Genomic DNA, 18,896 nt, shown 5'->3' with positions numbered 1-18,896 from the left:
ATCTTCACAATAAAATGTAAGAAAATACTTACAACGTAATGACTATTTTTTTAGGATATTTGACTGTGACTATTTATACTGTGTGCATAACTGATATACTGACCTAGCCAAAAAAGTATATGGACTTGTGAAAGTGGTGTTTTTTTTATTTATTTATTTATTTATTTTTTAATGAAATTATTTTTGCCAAGGCATTTACTCGGACGATACTGGGTCCTTGGTCGCTGCATTTTGAAACCGTCGCGGTGTGACACCTAGCAGCAGCAGCCGCCGGGGGAGAGTGGAGGAGGTGGAGGTAATATTTTAATCTTTTAATTGTTTATGCAAGTGCTGAGCATTGTTAAATCAATTGCTAATTAATCCGGTCATTAATTACATGTATAGGAGTGTTTGGATCTACCGGAGACATGAGTAAATTAGCCTTGCTTTGCTGAGTGGCTGGCTAGCGTTAACGTTAGCATTGTAGACTGCTAGTGGTAAATAAACATACATTTCTAAACTGTCATTGGGTGTATACAGATGGCTTAACCTATTTCGCCTATCTGTAATCGGTTGTTAAGTAGCTTAGCTAAACAAATAACAAATTCAAGGTCCTTCTTTTGGGCTTGCCCGAGTGCATATCGTAATGTCCAAGGTGGCCTACATGAAATAGTAGTTTCAGATATCATGTGATACTTTTACACCACCTGAAGACCGACAAATTATAAAGTTATTTTAGAGCATGTGTGCTCTGCTCTGAGACTAAATGGGAATATGCTTTATTTGGGATTTGGTTTTGTTTCCCTGAAACTGATCATGTTTGCCGGATGAGCTCAGGATACTGCTTTGATGCTTCCTTAGAAGTGGGTACATCGAATCTAATCTAACTCGCTGTGTTATGAGACACTCTAAACAACGTAACCGAAATAGCTAAATGTTTAAATATCAATGGTGAACTTCGTGTACACCTTGCCCGACGTTGTACAATTTCCTACAGTACTTAAAAGCAGCGTGTGCCCTCCCTAGAAACTGCGCATGCGCGCAGTATGTTGTAAACAATGGGGCTATTCCAGATCGAGCCTAGCTTTTTGTCTATCCTACAGTTAATCTGGTATAAACTAACGTCAGTTTTCATTTGATCTACTTATAATGCATATAACATGTTACATGGTGAGTACAGGAACGCAATTTATCAGATGTCATCACGTACACCACGATTTTTGTCCGCATCATCAACACGAAGACGTATCAATTTGTTACGTTGCAGCTCGAAAACCAACCTCGATTGACATATTTGGGCGTGACAGCATGGGAATAAAGATTTTCTTACTTAAACAATTTCATGGGGCAAAGTGGTCTCATTATAAAGGCCACACTACTTCTACTCAGTCCTACTACACTTTCCAGGGTGCAATCTTCCTGCTACTGTTCTTCCTGTAACGAGTCTGCGAAGTGAAGTGCCATTTAGCTAGCAACTTAGCTGTGTTAGTTTGTGTCATACATGCATTTATAAAAGCTCTTTTAAATATAATTCCTTTCTCACGACAAACTGTTTTCTGTGTGTTTGAGTGCATGTGTGGGGGGGAGCATGATTTAAAGTTATGGACTGGGTTTATGTTAGTTAAGTAGTGACTATTATGGATTAAAATTAATGCAATAAATGTCCCCAAAAACATGAAAACCCAACGTTTGTGTCCTAATCATAATCAGACTTAACATTTGTTTAATATGTGGGGTATGTACACTGTATGTATTACTGTCACTTACCTTGTGTCTTACTTTGTGCCATAGGGCTAAAGTATGGAGGCTGTTCTGAACAGGCTGAAGGGGCTGAGTGCTGATGAACTGCGAGAAGAGTTTGCTCGAGCGAACCTCAAGTGTGGCCCCATCACCGCTACAACCCGGGCCATATTTGAAAGGAAGCTAGCTCGAGCCCTTGCAGGTCCAGAGACTAGTGAGTCTGATACAGGCACAGCATCAGCTGAGATTTCCAGCAATGCCACTAAACATGCCACATCTGTGCAAAGTGCTACTACAGCGGCTACACCTACAATAACCAGCAGCAAAAGTGAGGCTGCTCGAGAGGAGCTGGACTTTGGCTATGGTGTGGGTCTGAACCCACCAGAAGAAGAGGAGATCTCTGTGCTGCAGAACTCAAACAACTCAAATGTCTTTCAATCAAAGTCTCTGAGTGAAACTCCATCCCGGCCTGCACAAACATCCCCAACATGCTTTTATGGGGTATGCCCACCTTGGGAAGATGTTTTAACTAGAAATGGTAAGCCCCAATTTTTTAAACGACGTTCAAATGTCTATCTTATACACGGGCAGACTTTGAGCATACATTACAAACAAAGTATTAATTTACCATAGTTTAAGCTATTTTAGCAATGATATTGCAATATTATATGAACTCTGCTGAACCGGCAACAGAAAAGATATATGCAAAATTTTGTATTTCATGTTTGCAATCTCGGTGGTAAAATGAAATTCGAAGTCCTTATAGTTTGTTTTCGGATCTTTAGAAAGAGCACATGTGTACACAGACAAGAAAGAAGCACTTCAGGCTGTTAAGCTGATGAAGGGTGCCCGCTTTAAGGCATTTCCTAATCGTGAAGCTGCTGAGAAGTTTGCAAAGGGCATTTGTGACTACTGTCCTTCTCCAAGCAAATCCACACCATGTGTCTCACCTGTAAAACCTGGAATGACTCTTGGTAAAGGTGGGTGCTATTTAGTAGTATTAAAAGACAAGTGAAAACATCCTACTGTCAACTTTGACTATTTGCTCCACAGCAGACAACATGGAGGTTGATACCATTAATCGGGAAAAGGCCAATAGTTATAAGAGTCCTCGCACACAAGACCTGACAGCCAAATTAAGGAAGGCTGTTGAGAAGGGTGACGAAGCTGCCTTTAGTGAGCTAGTCTGGAGCAACCCCCGCTATCTCATTGGTTCAGGGGATAATCCAACAATTGTGCAGGTAACATACCAAATAATTAGAAAATCTGTTCATTAAAGATAGTTTGTTGGATTGTGTCTGGTCTATAGATAGAAATCTGTTCTGTTTTGTCTATTTAGGAGGGATGCCGGTACAATGTAATGCATGTAGCAGCCAAGGAAAACCAGGCAGGGATCAGCCAGCAGCTCTTGGACATTTTGGAGAACCCAGAGTTCATGCGCCTTATGTACCCAGATGACCAGGATGCGATGCTACAGAAACGTATCCGCTACATTGTAGATCTATACCTCAATACTCCTGATAAAGCTGTGAGTTTTATGACAATGCATTATTAGAGAAAATCATGTCCAAGGGCTGAATTGAAAGTAATAATTTCTTTTAGGGCTTTGAAACTCCCCTTCACTTTGCCTGTAAATTTGGGTGCCCAGAGGTTGTCAATGTTCTATGTTCGCACCCTGACATAGACAAACATTGCAAAAACAAGGATGGCCAGAGACCATGTGATGTGAGTATGGGACATGCCACATGCAGCACAAACCTGTTCTTGTTCGTACTTGTCTGCTTGTAGTCGTGACCTTATCGTTTGCTATTCAAATCTCTGGCCACAACTCCACATTGAGAGTTAAAATTAGATGCCCATGAGCTAATTTCTTCCCCTGTGGATTCTCAATGCTCAGTGCAGCAACAGTTGCGCTGTATTATGTCTATTAATAATAATGGTTGTTTCACCTTTTCTGCAGGTTATTTGTAGCCGAAAAAATAAAACACAGGAGATTAAACAGAAGATTATTGATTACTTGGAAGGTAATTCGACTTTATTCAAATCGTCAATACATATCATACAGATATTCAATAGACCTTCACTTTAATTAACCCTTACTGTTACATTTTTTAGATCGCTGCTATATTCCTTTGCTGAGGGCAGCAGATAACACATCTCAGCCTATTATTGGTACTCCCTGGTCACCTGAGTCGTCAGAAAGTCTCACTTTGATCCAGCGTCACATGAGAAGTCCGATGGATCCAATGATGACTGTAACAGCCTTTGCTGGACCATTGAGTCCCTCTAAGGCAAGTCTTTGAAAGTTAAGTGTGAGAAAACTCAGACAGGTAATTTACAGACCGCATTGCCTCTTGCAGGCAGATGACTTCAGACGGTCTTGGAAAACACCTCCTCGAGAACGTGTTGACATCCTCAAGTCTGACCCAGAACGTGGAGCAGAGAAAGTGGGCAGGTACATCCCAACGTCCATGAGCCTACTGTAGTTACGGCTACCGTTTTTTTTTTTTTTTTTAAATCCATTACTTACTGACTTTTTTTTCTTTGCAGAGACCTGGCCCATGAAATGGGCCATCCCTGGGCTGAGTACTGGGACTTTCTGGACAGTTTTGTGGATTTGTCATCAACCGAGGGTTTACGTAAACTTGAAGAATATCTAGGCAAAAAAGACTTTAGTTCTCGTGTTTATGAGGAGGCTGGGGAAAATGAGACCTGTAATAGATTTAGGACTCCCTCTCCAGGTACAGCACATGCATGTGTTTTACCACATGTAGGTCAGACCGTAATGTCAACTTAAACTTAAGACTTCTGTTGTGATTGCAGGTAAACTCAAGAAGTTTTGCAACTCAATCTCTGTGGGTGCTTTTCTGGATGAAGGTGACGACATTAGCCTTGAAGAGATAAAGAATCGACAGAATGCAGCACTTACCAGCATCACCTCATCTGCTGCAGCCAAAGATGGACTCAAGGGTGCAGTGGGGGGCCTAGACTTTCACATCCTGCCCAGACCTGATCTGATTGAAACAGCAGCTGAGCAGGACATGCTGTGCCGCTGTGATGACGGTCTCCTGTCACCCAGCACTGTCTGTAAAAACGGGGCATGCTCCTCCTCCAGAGATAGGACTCATAATGGAGACAAAGTGTCCCAGCGTACCTCCCCATCCCCCTCCTGTCTGCTGTCCCCTGTTTCAAACCTGATGGTGGAGTTCGAGCGCATGTCGCTCCAGGAGCCTATAGACTCCTCCCCAAGCTGCAGGGAGAGGAGGAGTAGTGGAGGCAGGAGCAGAGATTCACACAGTTTCTCCTCAGCTGCAGAGCTGAGCTCTGGGCTGCACCGCCTGTGTCTCAGTCCCAAACAGGACAGTGAGGCTGTGGAGGGGCCCAGCTGGAGCGCTGAGGCAGGGGCTGAAGAAAGGCGCAGCAGTGGCAGCTCAGAGGAATACTTTGAGGCAGAGGAGAGCTTGGATTTGCTGGGCAGGACTAGGGGGTCATTTTCAGGGGCACGCAATTTCTGTGCAAGGTCGAAATCATGGGACCATGGAGGGAGGGACCTGAGCAGCTCTGGTTCCTCCAGCTCCTCGTACAAGTCTTTAGACAACTCCCATGAATTCTTACCACGGACGCCACCACCCATAAGAAAAGGACTTTTTATTGAAGGGTAAGATGCACATTTAATTTTATCTGTAAAAAAATTTGATGAACTTTTTTGGTAAATAAGTTTTTCTACACAAAATACTGAATATATTTTCAATTTCTTTAGAAATTCACCTACAAAGTTGGATAGTCAAGTTTTGTCAGCCATTGAAGGCTTGGACATTGACCCTCAGAAGTACCCCAGCATTCATAAATGGAAGAGCACAATGAAATTATTTTCTACATCAGACATGCAGAGGTAAGCAACAAAACTAAAAAATATTGTTAGGAACTCCGTTATTATCTATTATTGAGGTCTTTATTTTGAATTGATTTGAACCTATTTGGCAGTTAAATTAATAATTGTAATGTATATTTAGGCTGTTCAACAATCAAATGTTTCCTCCCCCTGCTATGGTGTATGTTGCAGGTGGCCTAGTCCCGCTGTGGTTAAACCGCGACTCAGGATGCCCCAAACCCCCGGCTCTCCAGTGAGCGGCCTGATGTCTCCGGCTCGGCACGCTGCCTCACCAGACTTCAGCCCCAGCCGCTACAGCCCTGCCAATGCTAGCTACTTTCAGAGAATCCGCCTCAAGCACTTAAATGACCCATCGGTATAACTCCTGCCAACCAGTGTGGTCATGCCCTGCTTTTCCTCCAGTTACCAATTCAGCTGCACCAGTGGCTCTGACAGATGGAGCTCACAAATCTAACAAAAATATGCACAAATGTCTTGAAGTTTTGTACTAAAGCTGATGTACTACGTGGAATGGGAATTCTCATTGCATTGGGTTGTGATGTACTCGATATAAAAGGAAAAAAGATCTGTATGTACGGTATGGGTGTGGATGTGTTTAAGTTGACAGTAGTCTTGTGGCAAGTGAGGAGCACCTGTGTCATAGCCTGAGTCAACTCTCTGAATATTGTGGTAAAAAGGAACACTCCCCAAAGTAAGTCACTAAAATGTTAGTGTGAAGTCCTCAAGAGGTTTCTGACACTGATGCATCTTTTAAAAAAAAATCTAATGTTAATATTTAAAAATATTTTTTGTATGTTGGTCAGTAGCACAAAATGTTTTATATAAGTGGTGTAAAACCGACTGCCATTTTTTAAGTTCTCCTCAGTTCAGAAATTGCCTTAATTTTCTGAGATGGGTCATGTCTCATCAGTTTGACACAAACACTTGGAGGTGACTAGTCAATGATTGGATCTGTGGCAGTAGATTATGGCAAACCTCAAAAACAGACTGAGCTCTTCCATGTTTTTATTTTGTTATTCAATAAATGTATACATTTACATTTTTCTCAGTTGACTTGGACATGTTGACTTTTTTCTGCCACTACTGATGGCCTTAGACGTGCAATTCCTTCTCCTTTTAATTGTATATTTATTGGTCAGGAGCCCAAAACATACACTGAACATAGTACCTTAACATTTAAGTTTTGTGGAAAACCTATAAATTTTCAAAATGTTAGCACTGTTCAAATTGCCACATTATCTAACGTTAAATTTCAAGAACCATTTAAAATGGGCTGCTTTGTTTTTGTCACTGAGTTTTTGCTGAAATTGCCTTAAATACATCTAAAGTGTTTATACAGGTTAATAGTACTTATGGTACTGAACTAATTATAGTAGTCATTTGATTTACATTTAGTTGTTTGTACATTGTTAAAACCTAACTGACTAGAATACATTTTTTATTGTTAGCTTAATTTGCTTTGTTCAATACAACCATGAATGGGGCTAGTTAGGACAAAACACGAAATTCAGTTTTCCACTCTGGTCAGGTTCCAAAACAGCTGTTCTGAATGTAAATTTGTTGTGAACTAAAATTTTATCTGAGAGCGCTAACCTTCACTCAAATGATTGTAACGTCAACCTTGTGCTCTCACAGTCAATTTTATTCTGGTCTATGAATGTTCATGAATGTGGAAAATGCACCTAAAAATGTCAAACATGCTTCTTGTGCTTTTATCATTTTGTGCTTTATTAAAGGGTAGCTCATGGTGTATTCTTTCTGTATGTCTGGACATCATTTGCTTTCAACTGATTAATAAAACATCACTCCTACTTTACTCTGATGCTTATGTTGTTTTAATACAAAAATTTCAACAATGTTCATTTAATTTTAATACACAAGAAGTATACAATTTTGTCACACCTCATGTAAACCAAGTTAGTATTTGCAATACCACGTGAAGTTTTGGTTCTCTTAAAAAAATCTGTAAAAATTCTACATTCAAGAGGACAGCTTTTTTTTTTTTTTACTTTGCTGGCATCATATGGCACATGTCGACCACCACACCACAAGAGTTATGGTTTTAAATTACAAAATAATTAATTTTCAAGACACTTATGAAGAAAACTGATTAAAACATCAGGTCCGGGTGAGTTTGTCTGGGGGCATGAACCCTGAGTCTCCTAGAGTCCGCAGGGCCACTCTTCCGCTAGGACGAATAGTCAGCCACGTTATACTGCCATTGTTCAGGCCCATCCGCAACCAGCCCTCTGGAGGAAACTGGAGAGCTCTGAGATGACAAAAGAAGGCAGCATTTGAATTAACTTTATGTAGGTTAGATATTAATTACTGTTAAAAGTTGTAGTTAAAGACTTCAGTCTCCATAAACACTAGAAACAAATCAGACTGGAAAAAGCAATTGAGAAACACATCGAAGCACACTGCCTTTAGTCACTGAATCCTTAAAAAAAACAAAAACACTTTCCATAAGAACTCATACTCCCAAAAAAAGAAAAAGAAAATATGGATAGAAACAAAACAACAGAAAAAAAATGTAATCTTTTTTTCTTTAACTAGCATAAAGGTCAAAGGGTCCTAAAGGGGGTGTGCAGGGAGGGTGAAGTGGCCTGGGAGGGATGAGAGGGGTGAGGTTGGAGATAACCTGGCGTACAGAAGGAGCACTATTTTTGTTATGCTCTCTTCGGATGTGGTATGCATCATTTTATTTATATGGCTGTGTTAAGAACTACTATGTTTAGTTACTGTTGATTTGTGATGATTTCTATTTTTTGTATCCTTTATTTTTGTCAAATACATCGGTTTCCCCTCATGTACAAAATGAAAATAAAAAAACTGATCACAAAAAAAGACATTAACTTCAGAAATTTGAGTTTAAGTGTTGTGTTCAATAAACTAGTGGTTGGCAAACTGTGGTATGGGCACCAAGAGTAGTACTCTAGCTTCTTCTAGTCAAATGTTTCCACCTTTGTGCCTCATTTGTAAACTACTTTAGTAACCCGAGACACCAGAGGTAAGCTCATTTTAAACATCTAGACATACTTTAGATTTGTAGTCCTGGAAACACCACAATATTCTTGAGTGGTACTTGGTATAAAAGATGTTACAACCCGTGGTTCAGACCACACAGACCGACTGGTTCCCCACTTGTGAAACCTCAGTCTACTATTGGTAGATATGGACAACTACAGACAGGTGAGGTAATGTCTTTTGTGTAATCATTGTGTAATCTATCGACATGCATATTTATCTGAAGGCGGTGGGCCACACAAACCTGCACACAAAATAGCGGATGACATTGGCATGACACACAATGATCTCATAGCTGTCCTCTTTCTGCTTGGGGTCAGCACGGTGGATGTAGCGGCGAAAGGCAGCCTCAATGCGAGCTCCATCTTCGTGGTACTGCTGGAGGACGGCACAGAAGATGAAAGCCAAATAAAGGGTTTCTTTTTGAACCCCAGACAGTATAGAGACAAAACATGAAGCAAGTATGGCAACAAAGGTGAGTGCTTAAAAATGTAAAAACACAGGTTCTCTTCAAGGAATGTAAAGATGCACTATGTAACTTTTCTGACATAGAAAAGTCCACCATTGGCTTGTCTCCATTTAAGTTATTGCATTGCCAGGAATATTCCAACATAACGCATTAAACTTATCCACATGACTACAAGCAGGCGATGCAGTCAGGATAAGGTGCAGGTCAAATCTGTGAGAGCTTGAGAGCTACATATTCTAGTGTTTTTGGGGTTTTTTTTACAACAAATGACAAACTAACCTAACAAGCTTTTCAGTCTATTTTTAAGCAATCCCCTGAAATGGATTAAATGCAAGTTAGACAAGTTCAGTATCACACAATGGATGACAATGGATTCCCGGTGATACAATACCATCTCCATAGAGACCCATCCACCAGAAAAGTTGCATTGTAATGTGCACCTTTAAGGTTTATCAAGAACAGAGAAACTAGCTGAATATGTATCATGTGACATGTTCAAACTGAAGCCCTGAGAAGAGCCATGGATATTTCCTTGCCTGACCTCCTTTCAGCAATGTCATTGGAGTGTGTTCAGCTAATCTCTCTGCTCTTCAGGATGGAGAAAATGTAATTTTGTAATTTGTGTTGGTCCAAAATGTGACTCATTATGCTGTGTCACAACTAAATGCTTTTAATTTATGTTATTAATTAATAATTACAATATAATAAAATTTTCAGCAATATCCTAGATGGTGTCATGACATTTGCTTAAGCATCTTTGGAAGCAAACACATAGTCATGTAAATCCCAGTGTGTCAGAGTAACATTCTCACCACAGCATCAGGTTTCCAGTGTGTGACAGGGGGAACTGGCTCAATAGGTGCTCCCTCTCTTAATAAATCACAGCTCACCAAGTCCACTCCTACAGACATAACAGAAAAGAAAGGAATTTTACCTACTTCTAATAATGTGTGACTGATAACATGGATGTTTTATGTGTCCAGACCTGGAAGATGTTTGCTAATTATGTTAGCTGTCTCAGTTGCTCTTGTCATACTTGAGTGTATCAGAAGATCATATTTCAGTCCTAGTGCTGCCAATCGTTGTCCTGTTAGCTCAGCTTGTTCACGACCTTAAAAACAATATACATATAAAAAAAGTCAAGAATAGTGCTGGCCAAAAAAAAAAAAATATTAATTGCATTAATCGCATGATTTCGAGGGCTCGGAGTGAAAAAAGCGTAAAGAAAAGATGTCAAACTTAAAGAAAAGCTTGCGGTGGACTTTTTCAAAATAAAAGCCGGTGAGCAACAGACGTTTACAATAAAAAAAAAATAAAAAAATAAAAAATGATAAAAACTGTGTTAATGGCGTTAAAATATATTAAATATTTGGTCGGCGAAAATGAATTAATTAGTTAATGCAAAATTAACGCGTTAACGTGCCCGGCCCTCAAGAACAATACTTTAATACTAGAATGCAATGTGAAAGCAATGTAGCAAAGCAAACATTAAGAGATGTTCAGTGTCAAAAGTAGGCAGTAATCAGTAGGGCTGGATATCATTAAGAAGTTATAGCTCTTCCCTCCTAGTATTTGCATTTAAAGAGACTTACCTAAAGGAGTAAGAAACCTCTCCTTGTCAGTAGTACCACTCAGGTTGTACTGGGAGTGCCTGATGAGAAGAATGTTGCGTGTAGCTTTAGGTTTGCTATTTTCCTGCTCAGAGCTGGGGTCTTCTGTCAGACTCTCTTTTTTTCTCCCATTGATCAGTGAAGATGGGTCTCTCCTGCACAAGGTTAAAAAAAACAGAAGCTTTAATGGCTTTGTCTCAAATTGTTAAGGGAAGGAGAGGAAAACTAGGTCATGTTGGTTAAAGGGTTGAAGTATGACTCTTGGCACCTTACATAAGAGACATTTCTGTTATCAATCCTATGTGCAATTGACTATGAGACTATTTATTATTTAAATTATCATGTTTTAAATTAATCTAGATGTAAATAACAAGTCATTTATGTCAAAGGTGTGTGATGCCCACAATGTGTGGTCACATTGTTTTTATTTAATGTCATGAAATTCTGTATATAAGGAATAGTGGTGTTTTAATTTTGGGAAGCAATTGCAATTTCAATTTTGTCCACCAGATGGCAGACCATGCAGTGAGACGGTTTGCGGGCGCTCTGGCCTCTGTTTCCTGTTACTCGGCGGTAGCAGAAAGAACGTCTCCGTCTCCATTTGTTTATTTCAGGTTGGTACAGTCCCAAAATCACAATACAATGCCATATGAAGTCATATAAACATACAACTTAGTTGTAATACCCGGTAGCGATAGCTAAACGTCTGTTTTATTTGTTTCCTTATTAACGCGCTATACTAACTGCCGCGCTAGCATTAGCCTAGAACTTGTAATTTTGCCCCGCTCCAGCCACATATTACATTTTTGTTATTCGTTGTTGATATTGTATTGTATGGTATTTTGTGAATGAAAGTTAAGTTCAAACAAAGCTACAGTTATAAAAGTTGTGTCACAGTCAATATGCTAACCTGCTAGAGTTAAGTCATTTTATGACATCTTTGAATTGGAGATCAACTGTAAAATTAAGATTACATCCATCCATCCATTTTCGTCCGCTTATCCGGGGCCGGGTCGCGGGGGCAGCAACCTAAGCAGGGACTCCCAGACTTCCTTCACCCCAGACACATCCTCCAGCTCCTCCGGGGGGACCCCAAGGCGTTCCCAGGCCAGCCGAGAGACATAGTCCCTCCAGCGTGTCCTGGGTCTTCCCCAGGGCCTCCTCCTGGTGGGACATGCCCGGAACACCTCCCGAGGGAGGTGCCCAGGAGGCATCCGGAACAGATGCCCGAGCCACCTCAACTGGCTCCTCTCGACGTGGAGGAGCAGTGGCTCTACTCCAAGCTCCTCTCGTGTGACTGAGCTCCTCACCCTATCTCTAAGGGAGCGCCCAGCCACCCTGCGGAGGAAACCTCAAGCGCTTGTATCCGCGATCTCGTCCTTTCGGTCACTACCCAAAGCTCATGACCATAGGTGAGAGTAGGAACGAAGACTGACCGGTAAATCGAGAGCTTCGCCTTTTGGCTCAGCTCCCTCTTCACCACAACGGTCCGATACAGCGACCGCATCACTGCCGAAGCTGCACCGATCCGCCTGTCAATCTCACGTTCCGTCCTCCCCTCACTCGTGAACAAGACCCTGAGATACTTGAACTCCTCCACTTGAGGCAAAGACTCCCCACCCACCCGGAGAGGGCAAGCCACCTTTTTCCGGTCGAGAACCATGGCCTCAGACTTAGAAGAGCTGATCTTCATCCCAGCCGCTTCACACTCGGCTGCAAACCGCCCCAGTGCACATTGCAGGTCCTGGTTCGATGAAGCCAACAGGACAACATCATCCGCAAACAGCAGAGATGAGATCCTGTGGTCCCCAAACCGGACCCCCTCCGGCCCCTGGATGCGCCTAGAAATTCTGTCCATAAACACAATGAACAGAACCGGTGACAAAGGGCAGCCCTGGCGGAGTCCAACATACACCGGGAACAGGTCTGACTTACTGCCGGCAATGCGAACACAGCTCCTGCTCCGGTCATACAGGGACCGGACAGCCCTTAGCAAAGGGCCCCGGACCCCATACTCCCAGAGCACCCCCCACAGGACACCACGAGGGACACGGTCGAATGCCTTCTCCAAGTCCACAAAGCACATGTGGACTGGTTGGGCAAACTCCCATGAACCCTCGAGCACCGTATGGAGAGTGTAGAGCTGGTCCAGTGTTCCACGGCCAGGACGAAAACCACACTGCTCTTCCTGGATCTGAGGTTCGACTATCGGCCGGATTCTCCCCTCCAGTACCCTGGCATAGACCTTACCGGGAAGGCTGAGGAGTGTGATCCCCCTATAGTTGGAGCACACCCTCCAGTCCCCCTTCTTATACAGAGGGACCACCACCCCGGTTTGCCAGTCCAGAGGTACTGTCCCCGACCGCCACGCGATGTTGAAGAGGCGTGTCAGCCAAGACAGCCCCACAACATCCAGAGACTTAAGGTACTCAGGACGGATCTCATCCAACCCCGGAGCCTTGCCACCAAGGAGCTTTCCAACCACCTCAGTGACTTCAGCCAGGGTGATGGATGAGTCCGTCTCCGAGTCCCCAGCCTCGGCCTCCTCCTCGGAAGACGTGACGGTGGGATTGACGAGATCCTCAAAGTATTCCTTCCACCGCCGGACAACGTCCCCAGTCGAGGTCAGCAGCTCTCCCCCCGCACTGTAAACAGTGTTGGCGAAGAACTGCTTCCCCCTCCTGAGGCGCCGGACGGTTTGCCAGAATCTCTTTGAGGCCATCCGATAGTCCTTCTCCATGGCCTCCCCGAACTCCTCCCAGCTCAGAGTTTTTGCCTCCGCAACCGCACGGGCTGCAGCACGCTTGGCCTGCCGGTACCCGTCAGCTGCTTCAGGAGTCCCCCGATAGGACTCCTTCTTCAGCTTGACGGCATCCCTTACTTCTGGTGTCCACCACCGGGTTCGGGGAATGCCGCCACGACAGGCACCACAGACCTTACGCCCACAGCTCCGAGCAGCCGCATCGACAATAGAGGCCGAGAATGAAGCCCACTCTGACTCCATATCTCCAGCCTCCCCCGGAATCCGAAGAAGTCCTCCCGGACGTGCGAGTTGGGCCTGCCAGGTCTTTCCGGCTTCCTCCTCCGCCAGCGAACCCAACTCACAACCAGGTGGTGATCAGTTGACAGCTCAGCCCCTCTCTTCACCCAAGTGTCCAAGACACGCGGCCGGAGATCAGATGACACGACGACAAAGTCGATCATCGACCTCCGGCCTAGGGTGTCCTGGTGCCACGTGCACTTATGGACACCCTTGTGCTCGAACATGGTGTTTGTTATGGACAAACCGTGACTAGCACAGAAGTCCAATAACAAAACACCGCTCGGGTTCAGATCAGGGAGGCCATTCCTCCCAATCACCCCTCTCCAAGTGTCACTGTCGTTGCCCACGTGGGCGTTGAAGTCCCCCAGGAGAACAACGGAGTCCCCGGTCGGCGCACTGTCTAGTACCCCTCCCAAGGACTCCAAGAAGGCCGGGTACTCAGCACTGCTGTTCGGCCCGTAGGCCGACACCACAGTGAGAGACCTGTCCCCGACCCGAAGGCGCAGAGACGCGACCCTCTTGTTCACCGGGGTGAACTCCAACACACAGTGGCTGAGCTGTGGGGCAATGAGCAGGCCCACACCAGCCCGCCGCCGCTCCCCGCAGCCAACGCCAGAGAAATGGAGAGTCCAGCCCCTCTCAAGGAGTTGGGTTCCAGAGCCCAAACTGTGCGTGGAGGTGAGGCCGACTATATCTAGTCGGTAACGCTCAACCTCCCGCACAAGCTCAGGCTCCTTCCCCCCCAGCGAGGTGACATTCCATGTCCCCAGAGCTAGTCTCCATGTCCGGAGATCCGGTCGTTGAGGCCCCCGCCGTCGACTGCCGCCCAGATCTCTCTGCACCGGCCCCATATGGCTCCTCCCGCGGGTGGTGGGCCCACGTGAGGACGGCCCTACGTCGCTCCTTCGGGCTAAGCCCGCCCGGGCCCCGTGGGGGAAGGCCCGGCCACCAGGCGCTCGCTGACGAGCACCCACCCCAGGCCTGGCTCCAGGGTGAGGCCCCGGTGACGCCAATCCGGGCGACGTAACTGGCCTCTGAGTGGACATCATTAAGATTACGAAATAAATACTATCTATGAATAGTCAGGGTTTTGTTTACCAAGAAAATTAGAGACTTGGATTGAAAGAGAAATTTTTGTGTAAATTGTAACTTATTGTTTTGTATTTTACATTTGTATAATTAAAGTTTCTCGGCGGTAGCAGAAAGCAGAGGCCACAGCTAATAACGTCTCCGTCTCCATTTGTTTATTTCAGAACCAAACTCTCCCAACACAAATATTTTAAACTGCCAGCAGTGGTTGTGCCGGCTCAATACCTGCTACAGTTGCATTGTGTAAATTTTATAGTGGAGGGTCTGCCATCTGCTTTTCTCCATGTAGATGTTACTGCAATTTCTGAAATGCTTCACAGTATGGCATTAAACTTTTCTATCATCGTGGAGACCAAAGCAGACAGAGTTACTGGTCAGATCTCTGGAGAGCCAACCACACTCATAACCGTAATATTAGTTTTTCTAGGTATTTTTGAGCAATAAAACCACCTGTAACTGAATAAATGTAAGGTATTTCTGATTAATGTCATACTGTGGAATATTCGAAGCAGAGCAATGACATATCCATAGAAACATAAGGCGACGGACCCACAACTAAAAAGTTACACGGTGCACCTTTAATCCATAGTTCTTTAGTCACCACAGAGTATCACTAAAAATACCTCGCAGTACAAATAATATCTAAATACGAGTGTACAGTGATACAAAGATGCAAGAGACATACTTGTCCCAGTTGGAATCCCAGGCGTGTCCGGAGGGAGCAGGCGTGTGGCTGGAGGGAGTCCACGCCGGCTGCGCAGCCTTAATCACGGTCAATATCCAGCGACTCGTCCCATCTCCCGGTTGTCCTCCTCCAAAATAGCCGTGGGAGTCTGCAGCGGCAGCAGCGACAGCAGCGACAGCGAGCGCGGCTGATCCTCCGGCCAGGCCACATAGAAGTTTCACAGTCCGTCTATATGCCATAGGGAATGGAAGAAAGACTGCTACGGCTAGCTAATTAGCCACACTATTAAACAAATATTATGCAACAGCTCAAAGTATCAGATGCGTTTGTTCCTACTGTCTGTTGATGTTATTTCCGAATGGAGTTCACAAAGTCACTCCAGGATATCCGTGTAGATAAACTACTGAGAGGCGTAACTAAAAATACATCCTCTGTGCACACTAGCGGCTAATCTGAGCTGCTTCCTACAAACATTACGGTGGCCGATATGAGACATAAATGCACAATTTACTGAACGTGAACACTTGGAGGCGCTCTAGACCATCCTAGATTATTGCACGCTTCAGAATCAATTTAGCCAATCATTTTATTACCCAAGGGTATTTTAAAGGTGCATTTTGTATTTTTTCTCGTGGAAGCTAGTTGTCGCTATTGCTTTGTCTGAAATGTTCCACAGTATGGCATTAACTTATCTGTCTTGCATGAATAAATCTTACCTGGCCAGCCAGAACTACACGCTTTGACAAAACTTTACAAAGACGATCAGACTGTAGAAGAGACTGGCTGGTCAGACAATTCAATTACAGGTGATAAAACAATTTCTTCAGAACCGACCTGTAACTTGGCCAGGTGGCACGATCTGCTTGTTTCCATGGAGATAGGCATGATGGACGCTATACCGTGGAATCTTCCAGGCAAAACAGTAACATTTCCATTGAGACAACCAGGTGCATTTAATAAATGGCTTTGGGCACAGTAAGTACACTGTAAAAAAAATATTCATAGGGCTATTATATTTTGTATTGGTTGTTAAGTGGGGGGTGGCAATTGAAGCCTTAATTGCTTAAATGTTTGGGGCAGTTTTTTGCCTGGGATAAGCAGCACCCTTGCTTATGCACTGTGCTGGACAACCATCCTCCAAGAACCCGTGATACATTATTTGTCCAAAGGCTACTGGCAGTGACTGGTCTTGAAGACACATGCAGCAGGCTTTGCGGCGAGGCTCCACCTTTTTGAGCGGTTCAGTGACCTCACTAGTGGGCTGGTTTGGAAGGGTGGGATTTCCAGGCTTTCACAGAGCTCAATGTATTCCTGCAGCCTCTATCTTCGGATCTATGCGGCTTCACCGATAGAGAAAAAAACGGGGCTGGCGGTATTTCCAATAGCCGCAAATCAGGCCTGCCATACGGCGCTGCTGTACCCAAGGACCTCTTTTCTACATGCGACTGCTATCGGAATAACTAATTGAGGAATGTGGAAATTACAGAATGCCCGACAGCACTGGAAAGAGATTTAAACCCACGAAATACATCCCAGTATCCACAGCTGCCACGCTTCTTGTGGGGTCGACCACTTTATTCTTCGTCTTCACGTAAGTTTGCTTCTTGTCTTTTCGCTGCACGGTTGGTTGAAAAGGTGTTTTATGCGTCCTCGCGTTGCACACATTTGACATGAGAAGATTGAGACGCCAAGTTTGCATGGATAAATTTAGTCACTCAGGAGAAGGATATGTGATTTTAGGTTACGAGTATTCCTGTGGTCTGTCACATAGCGGTACTATAGCCATTTGTTGCCTCTACGCTGCCCCAGACAAACCATTATGTGCTGTAGCTGCGAGGCAAACTTCCAACATGTGAGTTTAACGAGGCTTAACTCTTGCAGGAGATTCAATGTTAAGTTTAGACCACAAGTTGATACTTTATGCGTAATGAATCTGCTGAGGGGTTGTTATAATTAAGGTATTTTCTGCTATGGTGCATGTGCGCAATCATGGGGTGTCTAAATGGCATCTTGCTTGGAAATGTGATAAGACAAGTTAATGGACATGTTACATCACCTACAAGCATTTTTCAATCTGCCATTTCATATATTATCTACACCTACTGCACACAAGTGAAAGCCCATTTTGAAAAATCACTTAACCTATCCTTCTTTGTCAAATGGGGAATTTAGCACCTTCATTGCTGATTCTGTCCAGAGATCTGGCCTTAGATAGATAGAGCCTTGAAAGTGATGTATATGGTGTGAATAATTATTTGCACATATATTCTGGTCTTGTTAAAAGGTAAATGGATTCTCACTGAAATCATCAGTACAGGCAGTGTGTCCCCAAGGACTGTGAAGATTTGGAACCTTTGACCAAGAAAGGAGACCAAAAGTCATATTTTACAAAGATTTTTCAGTGTGTGAAGTGAAAGATATAATGCACACTTTAAACCAAGATGTCTTGTGATAATAAAATAAAGTATTGACTGGAGATATGGACTTGAAGCTCTTGCCAAAGCACCACAAAAAGTTGGCAATCACTTAAACTTGTACTATTATTACTACAAAATGTTACAAATGGTAAAATAATAATAAAATGATGAAATGATATATCAGTTTTGACTAGCTGCCCTAAACATTGCAGAGGTATGTGTGTACTGTAGTACCCACTCATGACATGACTTTGCATCCATAGATCTAAACAGCTAAATCACAACACTGCGTGGACTTGCACAGTCAGGTGACTCAGACTGAAGATAACATATGGCTGTGGGTTGCTTTCGTAGGCTGCCTAAATCTTAACTCTCCCTTGAGTTCGTTGTTGAGCTTTGCATAACCAAATGCCCTGATTTACCACATCCACAATAATGGTGTTCCAATTTATAGCAAGATTTGTGATTCAAGCTTAAAGGTCATTGGTTCTGACAGCAGCGTGCTTCAAATCCCATTTACTATTGTTAGTCCTTTATTTGCTGGGCTTTGTATCGTCTAATCTGTGTTTTAAGGTTCATCCCCAGCAGATGGTTCAAGGTTGGGGATTAGGACTTTGTTTCTATATCGTTTCAGTAAAAAATCGCCCAAAGGATTGAGTCATGTATAATGGAGCCCCCCAGGGAGGAGTGCACGTCCAATTCCAAACTAGGCCATCTCTCATCATAAACCCTGTCCATTATTATGATTTCATGCTGGATTTGACCAGTATAGCAAAAAAATGTGACATACTTTAGATATATAGATGTTGGATGATGTTAAATGTAAATGTTAAGATGCTTTTAAATTAATGAATTTCAAGGTTTAAAGGTGCATTATGTATTTTTTCTGTTGAAGGGCCATCAAATGCTTTTCTCCATGTTGCCATTGCTTTGTCTGGAACTTTT

At 43.6% G+C, this 18,896-nt stretch overlaps 3 protein-coding genes across 7 annotated transcripts in view; 2 read left to right on the top strand and 1 right to left on the bottom strand.

Moving 5' to 3' along the window:
• Positions 1-187: 187 nt before the first annotated feature.
• On the top strand, positions 188-7,427 carry ankle2 (ankyrin repeat and LEM domain containing 2). 3 transcript variants are annotated; one of them, XM_055161274.1, is made up of 13 exons: positions 188-295; positions 1,771-2,257; positions 2,505-2,699; positions 2,776-2,960; positions 3,059-3,247; positions 3,322-3,444; positions 3,680-3,743; positions 3,835-4,014; positions 4,084-4,174; positions 4,270-4,460; positions 4,543-5,377; positions 5,480-5,611; positions 5,783-7,427. In XM_055161274.1, the coding sequence occupies exons 2-13, from the start codon at positions 1,780-1,782 to the stop codon at positions 5,970-5,972; spliced, it is 2,853 nt and encodes a 950-aa protein (XP_055017249.1). In that variant the 5' UTR covers positions 188-295; positions 1,771-1,779; the 3' UTR covers positions 5,973-7,427. The 3 variants fall into 3 exon arrangements, with proteins under 3 accessions (XP_055017249.1, XP_055017247.1, XP_055017248.1); XM_055161272.1 differs by having other exon boundaries at positions 2,773-2,960; positions 5,783-6,659; XM_055161273.1 differs by lacking the exon at positions 188-295 and adding an exon at positions 1,017-1,149 and having other exon boundaries at positions 2,773-2,960; positions 5,783-6,659.
• pgam5 (PGAM family member 5, serine/threonine protein phosphatase, mitochondrial) lies at positions 6,600-16,007 on the bottom strand. 2 transcript variants are annotated; one of them, XM_020928295.2, is made up of 6 exons: positions 15,535-16,007; positions 10,700-10,872; positions 10,093-10,218; positions 9,920-10,008; positions 8,883-9,016; positions 6,600-7,880 (listed from the first exon to the last, which is right to left on the bottom strand). In XM_020928295.2, the coding sequence occupies exons 1-6, from the start codon at positions 15,771-15,773 to the stop codon at positions 7,730-7,732; spliced, it is 912 nt and encodes a 303-aa protein (XP_020783954.1). In that variant the 5' UTR covers positions 15,774-16,007; the 3' UTR covers positions 6,600-7,729. The 2 variants fall into 2 exon arrangements, with proteins under 2 accessions (XP_020783954.1, XP_020783955.1); XM_020928296.2 differs by having other exon boundaries at positions 8,883-9,013.
• An 809-nt stretch (positions 16,008-16,816) lies between these two features.
• The window catches only part of zdhhc8b (zinc finger DHHC-type palmitoyltransferase 8b), a 71,716-nt gene continuing 69,636 nt past the window's right edge, over positions 16,817-18,896 (top strand). For both annotated transcript variants that reach the window (XM_020928330.2, XM_055162110.1), the window contains exon 1: positions 16,817-17,125. In XM_020928330.2, coding sequence (XP_020783989.1) covers positions 17,022-17,125 — 104 coding nt within the window. In that variant the 5' untranslated portion in view covers positions 16,817-17,021. The remainder of the gene's footprint in view (positions 17,126-18,896) is intronic.

Source organism: Boleophthalmus pectinirostris, unplaced genomic scaffold, assembly GCF_026225935.1.
Source record: "Boleophthalmus pectinirostris isolate CB_2022bp ecotype Guang Dong unplaced genomic scaffold, ASM2622593v1 HiC_scaffold_4, whole genome shotgun sequence".
In the NCBI taxonomy this organism is placed as follows: domain Eukaryota; kingdom Metazoa; phylum Chordata; class Actinopteri; order Gobiiformes; family Gobiidae; genus Boleophthalmus; species Boleophthalmus pectinirostris.
The sequence above is the reverse complement of the archived record's forward strand: the minus strand, read 5'-3'. Positions and strand labels throughout refer to the sequence as shown.

Excerpts from the sequence above, each read along its gene's own strand:
- ankle2 (XM_055161272.1), top strand. The coding sequence starts at position 1,780 with ATGGAGGCTGTTCTGAACAGGCTGAAGGGGCTGAGTGCTGATGAACTG. Across the intron at positions 2,961-3,058 it reads ATAATCCAACAATTGTGCAG|GAGGGATGCCGGTACAATGT; the intron begins GTAACATACCAA and ends TTGTCTATTTAG. Across the intron at positions 3,744-3,834 it reads GATTATTGATTACTTGGAAG|ATCGCTGCTATATTCCTTTG; the intron begins GTAATTCGACTT and ends TACATTTTTTAG.
- pgam5 (XM_020928295.2), bottom strand. The coding sequence starts at position 15,773 with ATGGCATATAGACGGACTGTGAAACTTCTATGTGGCCTGGCCGGAGGA. Across the intron at positions 10,219-10,699 it reads GAGGTTTCTTACTCCTTTAG|GTCGTGAACAAGCTGAGCTA; the intron begins GTAAGTCTCTTT and ends ATTGTTTTTAAG. Across the intron at positions 7,881-8,882 it reads ATCCGCTATTTTGTGTGCAG|AGCTCTCCAGTTTCCTCCAG; the intron begins GTTTGTGTGGCC and ends TTGTCATCTCAG.